Source organism: Chelmon rostratus, chromosome 22 (assembly GCF_017976325.1).
Source record: "Chelmon rostratus isolate fCheRos1 chromosome 22, fCheRos1.pri, whole genome shotgun sequence".
Classification (NCBI taxonomy): domain Eukaryota; kingdom Metazoa; phylum Chordata; class Actinopteri; order Chaetodontiformes; family Chaetodontidae; genus Chelmon; species Chelmon rostratus.
This window is the reverse complement of record NC_055679.1, coordinates 13,313,030-13,328,222: the sequence shown is the minus strand read 5'-3', so window position 1 is coordinate 13,328,222 and position 15,193 is coordinate 13,313,030. Positions and strand designations below refer to the sequence as shown.

At 43.2% G+C, this 15,193-nt stretch overlaps 1 protein-coding gene across 1 annotated transcript in view; it reads right to left on the bottom strand.

Moving 5' to 3' along the window:
• Positions 1-15,193, bottom strand: part of snd1 (staphylococcal nuclease and tudor domain containing 1) — a 165,756-nt gene that overhangs the window by 23,368 nt on the left and 127,195 nt on the right. The window contains exons 18-19 of the mRNA XM_041963789.1: positions 13,691-13,832; positions 254-377 (exon numbers count right to left, since the gene is read on the bottom strand). Coding sequence (XP_041819723.1) covers positions 254-377; positions 13,691-13,832 — 266 coding nt within the window. The remainder of the gene's footprint in view (positions 1-253; positions 378-13,690; positions 13,833-15,193) is intronic.

The window sequence follows — 15,193 nt, the reverse complement described above, 5'->3', positions numbered from 1 at the left end:
TACACCCTGTGGGTGTCTGCAGTTAATGCTTCACAGGCTTAAATAGAGACAAGGTAAAAATGAAATGTCAGGTGCTCTTGAGAGGGGAAAAATCATGCAAACACGTATGTCTCACAGAAATGTCGCTCATCAAACTGGCGTGAAATGTCTCAGTCGTACTTTTGTTTCAGGTGATGAAGATTCAGTTTGGAGCCTTGCTAATGCGTTAAGGCTTTTAAATATCGTCACAAGCGTCAACAACATGTTTGCTTACCATTCGCCATCAGCAAACTTGGCTATGCAGTAGTCCCCTCGGCGTGGGGAGTAGGATCCTTCCACGGGCGGCTGGGCGGCGATATCTGCTCTCATGGACTCCATCAGACTCTCCAACTGACCTCCTGACAAACACAAACACATGAGTGAGATGGAAACTCAACTAACAATTCCACTGCGATTACAGGACTCATTCCTTCCTTTAAATTGCATCTCATTACATCACTACGGGCTGTTTTCATCTCACTCTGACACTGATGTGTTTGCTGTTTTGCCTCCATTATCGTTAAAAGTTAAAAAGCCGTGATTGTGTGAAATGGCTCTATGATTCCAGTTCATCCTCTCATCTACAGAGGTGGAAGATGTTGGCTTGACTGTGAGATGTGATTGACAGAGGGCAGGCCCTAAGGCAGCAACAGAAAACACTGAACACGTTTGACTCTTAGGCCTGCAGAGCTCCTAAATCAAAGCGTCAGTATAAACTAAATAAAGTCTGATGCAACTTTGCAAAGTGCAACTGTGTGGTTCTTACGCGCAGGCACTTTCAGAGGGTTGTTTATGCTTTTTGTAACTGCACTGGTGTGCTTCTCGTAATCATTTTCCTGCCGTTTGTTATGGGAAAATATGATTAATCACTTTACAGCAAGCTGCAACATGGTTCATTATAAAAAGGTTCCAGTTAAATTGCATCACTGCCTTAGAGAAGGTACTTCAAACCTTGATTCATGGCAGAGCACAGCGTCTTTATCTCAGGATAAGATGTTGTTTTCTTAAATACTTCAGCACTGATGTTATGCCACAACCAGCTCAAACCCCCAACTGCCCTTGAGAGACGAAGACCAAAAAAATCAAACTAATCTGTGGTTCTGTCAGCTGTTAGCCCGTTAGCATCACACTGCTGATGCTAGTTTGAACCTGTTAGAAGAGCCGGATAGCTGTATTTCTCCAGCAGGTCATCAAGCAGACCTATTATGGTGGGTTCAAGGTGAGAACGTGGCTGTCGATATGGTGGGAGTTGGAGAAATCAGATAGTGAGTCAGTGCTCCATGGAGTCAATGACTGCACTAAGTGGCAGCCTGATTTGTACCCATCAGTTGTAATTGTGGCTGATTGTGAGCACCACTAAATATGTGCATCTCCAAGAGAGCCACTTCCTGATGTTTGTGCAATATGTACAGTATATTTGTTTGTGTATGGCAGAATATGTTTATACACGCATGTCTATTAGAGTTGAAAAGTGGCTGTGTGTGTGAGTAGTGTATGAAGTGTGCGGAAGCAATTACGGCAGTTAGTTTGGTAAAGTGGCCCACATGAAATTCCATGGTGGTATTTTTAGAGGCCATTTTCACTGATCTACCACCTGGAGGAAGTTTTGCAGCTAGTGATGGACATATTGATACATTGGGAGGTTATACGGAGGCAAGAATAAAATGTCATCACACACGCTTCCCGCAGTCTCACAGCAACACTAGCAGTAAAACCAAAATACACCGACAATCACTGTGTCTACTGTCAGCTTTCTGCTGTGACCAGACTTTTCTCAAACCTGAGGTTCTCAAGAATCCAGGTTTTCTAAACCAGCTAGAGCTCTCACCAGTGTATACAGCCATGGTTACTTAGAGCGTTTTCAAATGATGCAAATCTATTTTGCATGTTTTGGAAGACAGAGACTTAAGACTGGGAAAACATCACTGTTGCTGCAGAGAAGAGAGATGAAAGGATGTAACAGTGCATCCTTGTATTCAAAACAACTGAATTCAAAGCCGCCTTGAAAAAGGAAAAAAGCTAAAGCACGGCATGAGACAGAACCCACCAGACCTAAAACGATGGCTAGATTTTGAAAAGGAAATATTTGCAATAGAAAAACAGATGTCCTTCTGAGAAATGTGAAGGGTGCCTACCTCAAAATGTAAGAAATGGATCACTTTCACGACAAACTATTTATATCTGGATCTGGATACATCTCAGAAAAATATGGCCCCTGCTTGGTTCTCATGCCCTTTTTATGTGTGAAATATCTTGAAATTGTTCCAACTAAACTAAACTGACACTAGTATGAAGTCTAAATAAGTTGGTTCCACAGTTGAGCAGCAGGCTATTTGTAAAATGTGAGTATGTGCAAATAGTAGGGAAACACTGTGTGCTCTCACATTGTAGAGTCTGTCCTCTCACTGTGTCATCAGTCCAAATGCTGGGACCAGGAAAAAAAAAAAAAAAAAAATCTTCAAGCCGCAGCTTCATGTATCACTATTGCCAGCACTGAGCAAGAACAAGACCATCTGCATGTAAACGTGGGTTTTACAGTAACCACGCTTTTGCAGCTCAGGTAAAGACATTCTCAGATTTCCTGGTTCCTTACGTGCACATGAATGCAGTCAGCGTGTAAAATTAATAAATTCTGCTTGCCGTGCATGTTACTGTACTATCAAACAAACAGCTTGGAGGCAGGCAGTGCAGCAATACAGCCTCACCTCTAAATACACACCTTTTTTAGCTCCTTTACTGCTGCGGTGAGTTGTCAGTAACACCTAATATAATTTATGCTGGTGGAGAACAAGAAAATATAAATAATGATGCTGTTTTTCAAGGGTTATCTGTGCTGAGACAGCCAAGCAGCTGCCAACCAACAGTAGACAGGAAACATTCATTAGCACGATGTCAAAAACACCAGCGAAGGGTACGAAGGGATTTAGAGTGTGAAGGAAAAGCTAGTTGGATTGTGGAGGGGGTCAGGGCAGGGGGGCGGGGGGTGGGGTGTCAAAACACCTCATTGGCCACCCACTACTACACCAACTGCTGATGAATGCAGGGAGGGGAATAGGAGTATAAATACACACACACATAAACACCAAACAGGCTCATCCTCAGCGTTTTGTAGAGAAAGCAGTTTTTGGAAAACCTGTCAGATGAATTGCTTTGCGAATCCCTCGCCTCATACCCACTAACACACACACACACACAGAGGTGGTGTGGTTACATCATTATGCTCCAGCTTTGCCACAGACTTACTGGAATGGCATTGGGCTACAGCCGTCACAGCCAGCTACCTCCTTGATTTATTAATCTAATTAAAAAAAGTTAGTGTGCTCCTTCCTTCCCTCTCAGGGTGTACAAGCCTGCATTTATGTGTGTATATTTACACACTGACTTATATATTTATTTCCGCTCCTGGGCCATGTTCCACTTTGGGTCCGGAGGGAACCGAATAAATGACGCGGGCTTTAAGAGGGTTCCACCTGAGATATATATATAAAATCACACATGCAGCCTTAATGGATGGAGCCTCAGCCCAACCTAATTAAAATGCTTTATTCATGTAAATGGTAAAGCAGGATTGAGCGACAGCACGAAGGTGCAGCTGTAGTATCATAAATGAAATAGGGGTAAAATTCTAACACGCCACATCATGAGCAGTGCCCTGATTAGCTGATGATGAGCTGATGTGACCGCTGAATCTCTGCTGCTCATGCTCAGATGTCTCGCTTTGAACCAGCTGAAGGATCTCTGAGGGCTTTCATTTCTACCTTTAGCCTATGAATATGACTTACTGATTCCTGAACAGATTATTTCTGAAGAAGAGCTGACAGGGATCGTACAGAATGTTCCCAAGCACCCACAGTTTTGTTGCCTTTCCTACGGCAAGAGGACACTGCAGTTTACAGGATACACGGTTTTAAGATGTGTCCTTAAATAGACCGGCTGAAAAGATTCTCATGCTGCATATTTGACATGCACAGACACACATTCACATGGGTACAGAAACATGTTTAGCCAGAGCATATAGCCACAGCAGTGATGAACGCAGTCTGATGCCTTCATTTCCACTGGTGCGCTGATATTTGGTGCAGCGTGTTACAAATGTTGAGCTTTGTTTCTGGTGTTATTTCCCATGTCTCACTGCAGGCTGAAAAAAAACACGTTGTAGCTCAGTGTGAGTTCTGGTGCAACTTTTTTATAGGTTTACACACTGGACTCTATATAGGCTCCGGTTGGGGTTATGCAGTCAGAGGGCACTGATAGTGCAGTGTTATGGTTCACCAATTTTAACAAGCTGATTTATGATTTGCAGTGACCTATAGATTCACTCCAATTACTTCCAAGTCAAGTAAAGTCACACACTAACAATAAAGCCATGTCCATCCAGTTACTGACGCGAGCTTGTTTATTGTTTTCTTTACAATGATCTCCTTCTGTGCCGCTTTTAACACTATGTTTTCATGACTCCAACAATTTAAGATAAAATGATCAACTCGGGATGGCTTTACTACAGATGAATCAATGTGTGTAACTCCAAAGGGTCACTAACATGAGGAGCAAAAGAGTTAGTCCTTTCCTGTCTCAGGCAGCATCCTCATAGAGTAGTAAGCTGGCACCTTGAAATTCATACACCTCTCTTAAATATGTGTTCCTGAGCATTTCATAATGTGCTCATCCACATCTGCCATGTGCATTTGATTTAGCATGCAGAGTGTGCCTCATGCATTATGATTATTCTCTGTTGGGATTTGCGGGTCCAGTTTGCTGTGCAGTCTTTTTGGGGAAAGGTGAACTGCCTTTGGGGGTTTAATCAGGAACTCATCGTCCATGTGTGCAGGTTTAAGTCCAGGCGAGTGCTAGTCTACAGAGGCGCGGTCGGGAAATTATTTATGCAAATACGCATATCAAAACTGAAATGTGCTTCACATGCAGGCATGCACAGAAAGGAAATTTAGACTCTCTGGGGTCAATTGAGCAAAGCCTAATGGAAGCGCAGCATCCTAGTGAAATTCTGAATGAGTGTGAACATTAGGGAGGAAGAGGAGCTAGGACACTGCATCACAGAGGCAGAATCCTATTTAATGTTGGCATAAAGACAGCTAAATATCTCCGTGCAGAAGGGGTAAACCATGTCGAGCGTGAGTGCTCATTTTGTGTTGAAGGGAGAGCCAAAGCGATGATCCAAAAAGCAGCCAAACCACTGACTGCATCTGATGCTGGCCAATTTCTCTCTGTCTTCATCTCTTTATTCCTCTGCTGGTTTTTTTCCTCCCTCGTTCTGTAATTTGTTTATACACCATTATGGCTGCAGCTGTTTGTAAATCATATATAATTACATTGTGAATGCCCAGTGCAGAGTGAGGCAGCGATTAGGCTTAAAAACAAGAATACAATGGAGAAGGAGAGAGAGACAGCGGATAGAGAGACTGACAACAGTTTTACAGGTTGGTTATGATCATATTTGATTTTATTGTGGCACACGGTGTGTAAGCAGAGACAAGGGGGGAACAAAAAGCCAATGAAAACAGTGAATCATGTGCCCTTTCGCTACGCATCCTAAGGCCGAACTGAATTCTATTAAGCCATTTACGAAAGCCATTAAACCACAGAAGGGTAAATAATCACAATATGACAGAGGCAGAGGCCAAGAGAATGAAAGCGTTATAATTTCCTGGTTTATAAGAGCGGAGGAATTAAGAGTCAGAGTGGAGTGCATCTATGAAAAGGACACCTGCTGAGCCAACAAGCGACTGGAGAGGATCCGGAAGCAAACCTGGCTATGATTGATCATAATTTATGAAAGATAAAAGGAAGGCAGCATTAGAGGAGCGAGACACAGTCAAACTGAAGCGGACACAAAAATATTATTTATGTCAACATTCCTGCTCATTTTAGAAAACGCTGCAGAGCCTTTGCTGCGTGTCCTGTCTGACTGGTCAAAGACTGTGCGGACACATGGATGGTGCATCATCCACCATCTGAGAGATGCACAGCCGCTGAACAGAGCTTTGTGCTTTTGCTCACCTGTTAGTTTGGAGTGTTAAATATGCATGACGTCTGGACGGGGGGCTATATCCTCTGGGGCAGAGGAATGGCTGTGTTTCAGGACAAGCAAGCAACACTTCAAAGGTAAAAGGCTGCACTAAAAACAACAAAAACACGGGCGCGGTACAGTATGTACTGGCTTGGGAGGCTGGAATGTGTGTGCGCGGGCAAACACACACAGCTGTTCTGAGTCTAATGCCCCCTGTGGTTGGTCAACAAAGAACTGGCCCTCACCTGGGGATATTTGTACACTTTCTGAAGACACAGTGTGACAAGAAGGGAGCTAAGACAAGAGAAAGGCCATTTACTCCCCTTCCTGAGTGATGTTTAAAGTGGTGTCAGCATCTGCCGAGTGTTGAGGGAGGCCACTATAAAAAAACAAATGACCCCCCTGCTTGACTAATGCTGCTCCACTCCCACTGGAGAGTGATATGGATTATATCTCATGCGATGCCCCCCCACCACCACCAATTACCCTGTTCCATTCTACCCTTCCCGGCAGTCTGGAGCCTTTTACAGCAAATTACTGTTTCTGTAATTGGAAAAGCCATCACTGAAAAATCTAAACAGAGACGGCATCTGTGGCTCTCTTTTTGCAGCAGTCTCTCCTGCTTCTCTCTCTGCCACCTGTCGAGCCTCATCGACTGCAGCTAATGCCCTGTTTTGATTGTGAGGAGTCCAAATATATTCATAAGATGGCCCCGTGCAACATTTGGGAAAGAGGACCAGGGAGGTGAGCCTAGCCAAATTTGACGAGAACCCGATTTGGGCCTGTGAGTGGCCCACCACTGCGAAAAGTGTCGTTCAGCCATTCAGCTTTAGGTAATAGACCGAGAAGTTTGACATTAGTGCAAATCATGCTGCTAGGATTGTGAAGAATGGGGATGAAGACGCCTATTTTCCACCTGAAAATCAAAAGCACCCCGTCTCAAACCGACAGGTGAGCTGACCTTTTAGAAGCTAAGTTGCGTATCTGATTAAATAATGAATGCCTTGGGAGGTGGGAAGATCATCCGGGAAGGCTCTGACCTCTAAATATTGCATCTGCTGCAGTGGCAGGGAAAGTGAGAAACAGCAGCATCACCTGCCGCGTCTCCTGCAGCTTTCATTCACCTGTTCGGTTACTTTGTTCACTGCAGGTATGTGGGCAATGCCACCGCAACAAGGTCTCGTACACACTGAGGCTGAATAAAACATGAGATATAAGAGACAGATGGACTAAGATACATCTGGGGAAAGAAGTACTTACTTTTTTCAGGCTGTTAAGGAATTGAGACACGGATTGCTCAAATTAGTGAGATGTTAACTAATTTAATTACGGCTGTATTCAACATTCAAACTAATATGGTGCTACAGTCAAGCAGCTTTAGCTTTAAGATGAGTGCATCCACACTGGGAGAACAGTAAAGCAATTAAAGTCAGTCTCCCCTAATTTGTTGGGGCCATTAAAATATTCAACATAACCACTGATACCACTGATTGTAACATTTAGCACTTTGTTGCATTTCTTTTGTCATTTCCTGAAATCTGAGTTCAATTTTTGTCATTTCCACAATCAGTTCCTTTACTTTTTTTGTTTTAATTGGAAGGTTCAATAAAGAACTGACACGATTAACAAAAAAGTTACTTTCTAAAACGCTTTTGAAAAAAAGTAGTTTCATTACGCATTGGCGAGTTAATTATCTCCACCCCTGACTGACTTTGGCTTGATGCCTACAGTGCAACAGCAAGATATTTCATCCAAAATGGAAAAAAAAGCGTTGCCACCATCATTTCTGAACGCACAACCAATTTTCTTTATGAAGCTCTATTGTATAAAGTAATCATCACTTGGCTGCTGTGACATGACATCCAATTAACGGGTAACTCACCCTGATCAATATGAAGTGCTACAGTAATTCTCATGTCCTCTCATAGAAATCAGTTTCAGTGTTGCTGTGGCAAGTTGCCCCCACTTAATATAGAGCCGGACTTGGAAATAAAGCTACTAACGCTGTGATACTGTCAGATCACTGCAGGGAGGCCATACTGGCTGAAGATGTCATTGTGTGGGAAAGCCTGTTAAAGGAGGACACCAACACAAAGGGCCTGTGAAGCCTGTGAAAATATATTAAAAATCCTTAACTGGCAGAAAAGAAAACAAGCCCATGAAAAAATAAGATTGAAACATAAAAATTTCAAAGTAATGGCATTCAATTTCAAAAGACAGAAAATGGGCTGGTTTGAAGTGTAGCCAGAGCGAGTGAACAGCTCCCTGCCTGCCTCGCTCCATCAGTAGCCGGGTCCAGCATCATTAGGTGATGAACAGCTGCTGTGTGTAAAAGGTAGAAGTGTGAATAATGTGGACGGAGTGGCACCTGGTTGGGGGGAACGACTCCGCTCATTATGAGTCTGTATGGGTGCCAGGAAACAAGCAGTGGACAGGATGTACCGCCAACTGCGCTGCAGCTGAGGCTTGGGGTGGGCAGAAAATGTGTGTTTGTTGGTCGGGGCCGGGCCTAACAATCCAGTCACACGGAGGTGACAACCGAGTGAGGTCCAACTCAGGGGGAGGCGGCTAGCTAGGCACAGAAAACCCTGTAACAATATTGCCCAGTGATACAGTCTGCTGGCCAGGACAGCACATGCAGGCTGGATCCAACATGTCTGAGTCTTAACTAAGGAATCAGGTGCGTATGCAACAGGCAAAACAGGTAGTTTGTAACTCAGAGTGCACTTCCTTTCATCACCACCTCATGGTCCTCCCAAGCAGATAAAGTACAGTATTCAGCTGTATATTTAAAATAAGAGCTGATTGATAATGTGGCTTTGGCCAATATCAATGTTTGAAAAACTAATAGTACTTTATGCCCTTTATGCCTTTGATTATTTATTTATTTATTTTTTAAAGTGGCAGATCATCCAATACTAAGGATGCATCCATTACGGTATCCCACCCAAGAGTTCAGGGCTATTTTTAGCAAGATTTTAATTATGTCGACTCTCCAGCATGGTGGCAAAGCAACAACAGCGTACAGCGCAGAGTTACTTCCTCCCCCTGTGCCTGGAGTGGCCTCTGTCTTTTAGTGTCCAAGGTCACACAGATCTATGCAGGTCCCCCTCTGACAGTAATTACATATAGCCTCCGGAGAGAGCGCAACACACACGAGGAATATAGGGAGAGGAAGGAGAGAAAGCAGTACGAGGAAGAGACAATGTGTGCGGGGAGAAAAGTGAGACAATGAGAGATAAACGCATACAGCAACAGATAAAGACCCTTAAAATAAACCGAGGATTAAAGAGTGCAATCCCTCAAGCTTCTCTTTGACTCTGAAAAAACATTCCTAACGTGAAATTAATGGCTTATCGAGCTTGCGTAAAGATATCCATATATGAAAAAACCCACACTTAAGAGTAATTAAATGCGAATAATTAAAATGGGAAATGGGGTAAAATACAGAGAAAGCTTAGAAACCCCGGAGAATAAAAGATATTACAAACTGCATTTTCTCCACAAAGTATGAGAATCCCTTAAAAGATAACGGCAGAAACACGATTTCGTGGGCGTACGTATGTTCACGTAAGTGCAACGAGAGCTGCACAGACTTCTCAATCACCACTGCCCTCAGCAGACCACAATAAATAAATACATCCCAGCCTGGTAGATAGCCAAAACCTCCACAGGCTTGGAAGTTTGGAAATGCATTTCAATATTAATGGCTGCAACCCTACGGTCTTCTTCCTCTTCTTTGTTCTACTGGAACAGATGTACTGGCCATTTAAAACATCTGGTATCTTGCTCTCCTGGACTGCTACTACTACACTGCACTCTGCTGCCATTTGGCTCAAACGGGATATGCTTCTATGGTTTTGTTGTCTTCTGTATGTGGTGCTATTTACAGACACCTGACCCAATCTACTATATTCCGTTCTCACTGGGGTGCAATTCTTATTCATTTTTCTTTTAATCTCAAAAAACACTAGCATCATCCTGCTACCTGGAATATTTCACTGCTTTTTGTCTCTTCTTGCTGCTGTGACACTTTAATTTTCCTACGTCGAATCAATTAAGTTCATCTTATCTTACAGAAGCAACCGTTGAAACAAATGTGTGCTTAACCGCAGACAGAAAAATGACTTTCTCTGCCAGTCCCAGCTGTATTTTAATCATTTTTTGTTTCTATAAATATCCGTCCACGAGTCTTTCACGCCCACAATAAAAAGCTGTGGATTATTGAAGTTAAGTAAATGGGCTCGCATCAACATTATGATGTGAAAAGCAAAGGCAGGCAGGACGGTTTTATTCCCTCGTTCAAGTTACTGACAATGAGACTTGTTCCTGGCTTCCGGACTGAACCTCAGGTGAGAGGCGGACCAGGGGAAAGCCAGTTAGGCTCGCACTCTGTGTTGTAATGTGCGATACCTCAAGAATGGTCAAGGAGTACACGATGAAAATCTGGCAAATGAAGTGCAGGCAATGGCTGCCAAATATACTCCCTGAACTCTCATATTCGCTGGTAAAACTGTTACAGAAGAGGAGAAAACAGCTAGCTGTTTAACTTGCAGCATAATGTGGGAAAAGCATCAGGAAGATTCAACACTGTGGTATCTTAAAATTAGCTGTCTGAGGTGTGGCTGTATTAGAATGCAAATATATACAAGGAGGGCAAGTGTTCGTGCAAACCCTCGAGCTGCATAAATACTGCAACAAAAACATCACAATTTTAAGTGGCAGAGGTCAAGCAGTACACTGTGCTGCATCAGTCTCTCGCTGAGCGTAGTTTTAGGTGTTGGAGCATTTGTTTTTGTTCTGAATCAATGACTTGACAGACAGGATGTGTTAGAGGTTAATTGGCCAAAGTGCTGCACGCACGGGATGGGCGTAATCAAAACATACATAAAAATCTATTTCACATGGTTTGGAACATAAACTGCGGCGCACACATTAGAACCACTCTGTCGTTTATGTGAAGTGTTATGTTGTCATCAGTTGCAATCACGAGTGTATTTATGAAATTCAGCTTCTGCTTCCAAGCTTATCTGGGTATATAAATTCCTTCACTTCAGAAATTGTGGGAAAGGGAAGAGAGAGGGTGGGGGAGTGGAACATGTAATGATATTGCAAAGCACTCAGCTTGTATGATTTTACAGGCCCTAACACTTTGATGTGCTCTTCAAGGGGCTGGTATGACTTTATGTAGCTTTGAGGAAGCGTCAGCGAAAATGAAAGAGACCAAGGGAGAAAAAAAGAGATGGAGGAAGGCGGGGAGGGGCAAACAACGTGATAGGGAGATGAGGAGAGGGAGGCAGGAGGTGAGGACCGGTCAGGTTTTAACCTGCCTGCTGAGAATACTTTTTTTTTTTAACTAGCACGTAAGCCTCTTGGTGGAAGAACATGGCCCAATTAAAGGAAGGAAATAAATAAATAAAAAGGCCCCAGCACTGCTGGATCATCTAAAATCAAGCTTTTATATGAGAAAAGATTAAATAACTCACAGCTCTCCTGTCAAAATACACTGAGAGCAGCAATATAAAAAATGCAGTTTGTGTACAATTTCTTTAAATGCAACACTTAAGTTGCTCCTGAGAAAAAGTTGTAAATGCTTTGCATATTGCGGTTTCCTTAGGCCCCTTATAGATATTAAAGTCTATATGAGAAATAAGCTAAAAATCAATAAAAACTCTTTTATTTGCTATTTCGTGTTTTCAGAAAACTCTGAAAAAAATGTCACTCCATATTTGGCTTGTACATTTTACCTGCTGACAGTAGGTGATCCTGAAGGCTTTAACCCAGGCCTCGGGTTAACATGCGCCATGTGTCGTACATTTAGCCTCTTTTCATCGACACGTGATTTCTATCAGTGATAAAACCTTGCACATATCCTCAGCTTCGCTCTCGACTTGCAGGGGAGTGAAGCTGAAGAACCCAGAGGAGATGTAGGGGCTTTAGATTTGAATCTAAAGCTCATGGCAAGGAGATGAATAGCAGATTGTTTGTGCACGCTTGCAGGTCTCGACGAGCGGCGGAGGAAAGAAAGGCAGGGGTCTTCGAAAGAACAATCGAGGGCAAAGCGCTCTCCACACTCATATGTGATTGGATTATTATGGTGTGAGTGATGCTCGGGCTCAGATTGGCAGTAAATGAAGGCAAATTAATTAATTACGGCAGGGTGGCAAATTAAGAGGTGGCCAAAGTCAATTTCATGGCCTCTGACGGTCGACTGCCAGTGAAGCTAGATGTGGGGGGCAGCCTTGAGAGGAAGACCTCCGCATCCTGTGCTGCTCCCGCACACAAGCTGGCAGACGATGAAGAGACGGTGATTGGCATGAAGGCTTCGGATGGGTTCCAGCCAGTTTGTGAATGCAGGTTTCGGAGTAGTTGTGCATTTCTGAATGTGTGGTTTCGTAAGACAACAAGTGAAGGGAGACTTCTGTATTTTTCAACCTGGGCCCTATTTTCCCATGTTTTTGTGGTTAAGTGACCAGTGGGGACAACAACTGGGCGAGGGCACTGCAGATGGCAGCCACGAAACTGCCTGCAATCTTATCGTACTTTTTTTTTTTTTTTTACACTGACAGGCTCAGATTAGCAATCTGTGTGTCTGGCAACATTATAGATTGGATCTCAACAGAGATGGACCTTTTTGTTAAAGAGCAAGATCCTTTTTGTTGAACCAGAAACAGCTGTTACGTCATTCTCGTCAAAGCCACCAGACTCCATTGACAGAAACAGCAAATTTATCATCGTAAAAACACACTTCAGTCAAACTCCACAAAAACAAAATACAACTCACCAAAACTACCTTGGCTCATTTTCCACTCTATCACCAAGTCTGGTTTGGTCGATGTAAACCCTTAATTCACGAGTTAGATGTGAAAATGTCAGGAGAGGAGCGAGAGGGAGGTCAGGAAGCAGAGACACGGTGGGGAAACCAGCTTGTAGAGCCAGAATATTTTGTTATGTATACATGTACACACACCTTGATTTTGATATTCCATAGGACGGCCCATTAAGTATACTGCCTAAGAGATGGACTGCTACCCAGCACAAAACAAAATAGGGGGAGGTATTATGTGTGCATTCATTCACATACACACACACAGACACACACGCAAACAGAGCTTGTCAGAGGGAGCAGCCATGCGGGAATACCAGGGATTGTTAGTTTTCCCATCTCCGAACTTTTCGCTCCTTTCCTCCCACTGTCAATGGTGACAAGAGGGGATGGTGTGATTTATTCCCGTCATTCAGTTGTAATAACAAGCAGAATGTCCTTTGTTTTGTCTCTGCTGGTGGGAGGGATGCTGCAGCAAGGGATGAGGTGAATGTCGGCGTGGTAGAGATAATTGACATTCATAAAGTCAGTGTGGTGTTAAAAGGAAATAAAAAGTGAGAGAGAGCCCCTCGCTCGCACCTGTGTGGAGAGACTGTTGATGGTGGTATTTGGTGTAGGATTGCATCGGATAATGAAATAATCACTGTAGCATGAAGTAATACAGCAATTTCAACTTTTGCTAATTCAAATTTGATCAACCCCATGTAGTCTGTGTCTCATTGCATAATTAAATGCTTCCTTCATCAAGCAATTGTCATTCACGCATTCCTGCACACACACACACACACACACACACACACACAAAAGCAAGCTTGAGGTACCTGTCTCTACGTCCTGGGTGTAGAAGTGCAGGGTGTCGCTGATCTCCGTGACGTACACTGCTCTGTAGTTGGCCACTCGCTCCTTCTCCTCGGACACATGCACAACCTCCTCGACTGGTTTCTCCTCGTAATTGGCCCAGATCTACAACACGCACACACACACACGGGTGACAGAGACAGGTCAATGACTGCAACAGACACCAGACCTCTGTAATAAAACATGGTGCTGAAATACTTTACATTATTCTTTGCATAATTTGAGAAAAAACATATAAATAACAATAGATTTTGAGTCACAGAACATGACTCAAGCTAATAATGGGAAGATGACCCTGGGAATGTTCTTCATACCGTATGTCTAGTCATTAAATGTTTTCAATATCTTTTTTCCATCCACTCGAGACAATATAGTGATTAATGTTCTGCGCTGAAGACTCATTAGGTCACATATTTATGAACAGCAGAACAGTGTGATATAGTCTGTTGGTTCTACAACAACAGTCTGAATCACCATGACGCTACAAACATTTAAATTCAGAGCAGATAGGATTTTAAATGACAGTCTGAAGATATGAGTGATAACAGAAAAAGTAATATACCAATCCACTGGTCTCACATTCGCCGTTTTGAAGCACAAAACCTGGATAAATTTCACGAAGCCAAACGAGATCAGTTTACAATGAAGACTTGAAACTGCCACAGAAGCGCAGCAGAAACCGAAAACAGAGCCAAAACAACTGATGAGTACAGCTGACGGGAATGTAATTGGCAACTATTTTGACAACAGGGTATCAAAATAAAAGTAAAAATACCAGTTCCAGCTTTGATGCTTGTCTTTGTCACATATGATAGCTAACTGAATATCTTTGGGTTTTTGACTGTTGGTTGGACAAGCAAAAAACAAGCGACATGAAGACGTCACCTTGAGCTCTGGTTAAGTTGTGACAGGCATTCCTCACTAGATGTAATCAATAATGAGACACTGGACAAGTCTTTGACATGCGTGCCCCCTATGCTTCTGCCTTCTGTTCGAGATTTAGACCTTCAGAGTGGTGGCAGGTTTCTTTTCAGCTGGTCCTCACGTCTTCAAGGGCCTTTTTTTAGAGCTCAGTCTCGGGTTAAGGGTCAAGAGGAGACTAAGGTTAGAATCAGGTCAAGGTGAGCGCTGTAGTGTTGGTGATAATGTCAAAGGTTTGTGAAATAATGTAGTCAATGAGGTTCCTCACGAGCATAGCAATTTGTCTGTGTGTGTGTTTTTGTGTTGTGTGTAAGCAGGTTACATCCTTTCTGTGCTGCATCAAGGTTAGTTCTCTTCCAGCTCCCCAGGAGAAACAGAGGGCAGGAGGCTCATTAGGGAGAAGTGCTTTGCCTTGGGCCACATATCAAACTGCATGGATGTCAGTGGGTGTGTGTGTGAGTGTGTGTGTGTTTACAGAGAGCAAGGGATGCAGAAGAAAGAGTGGGCGGTTGTCAAGACTGAATACAGCATGTTTGTATACAGCT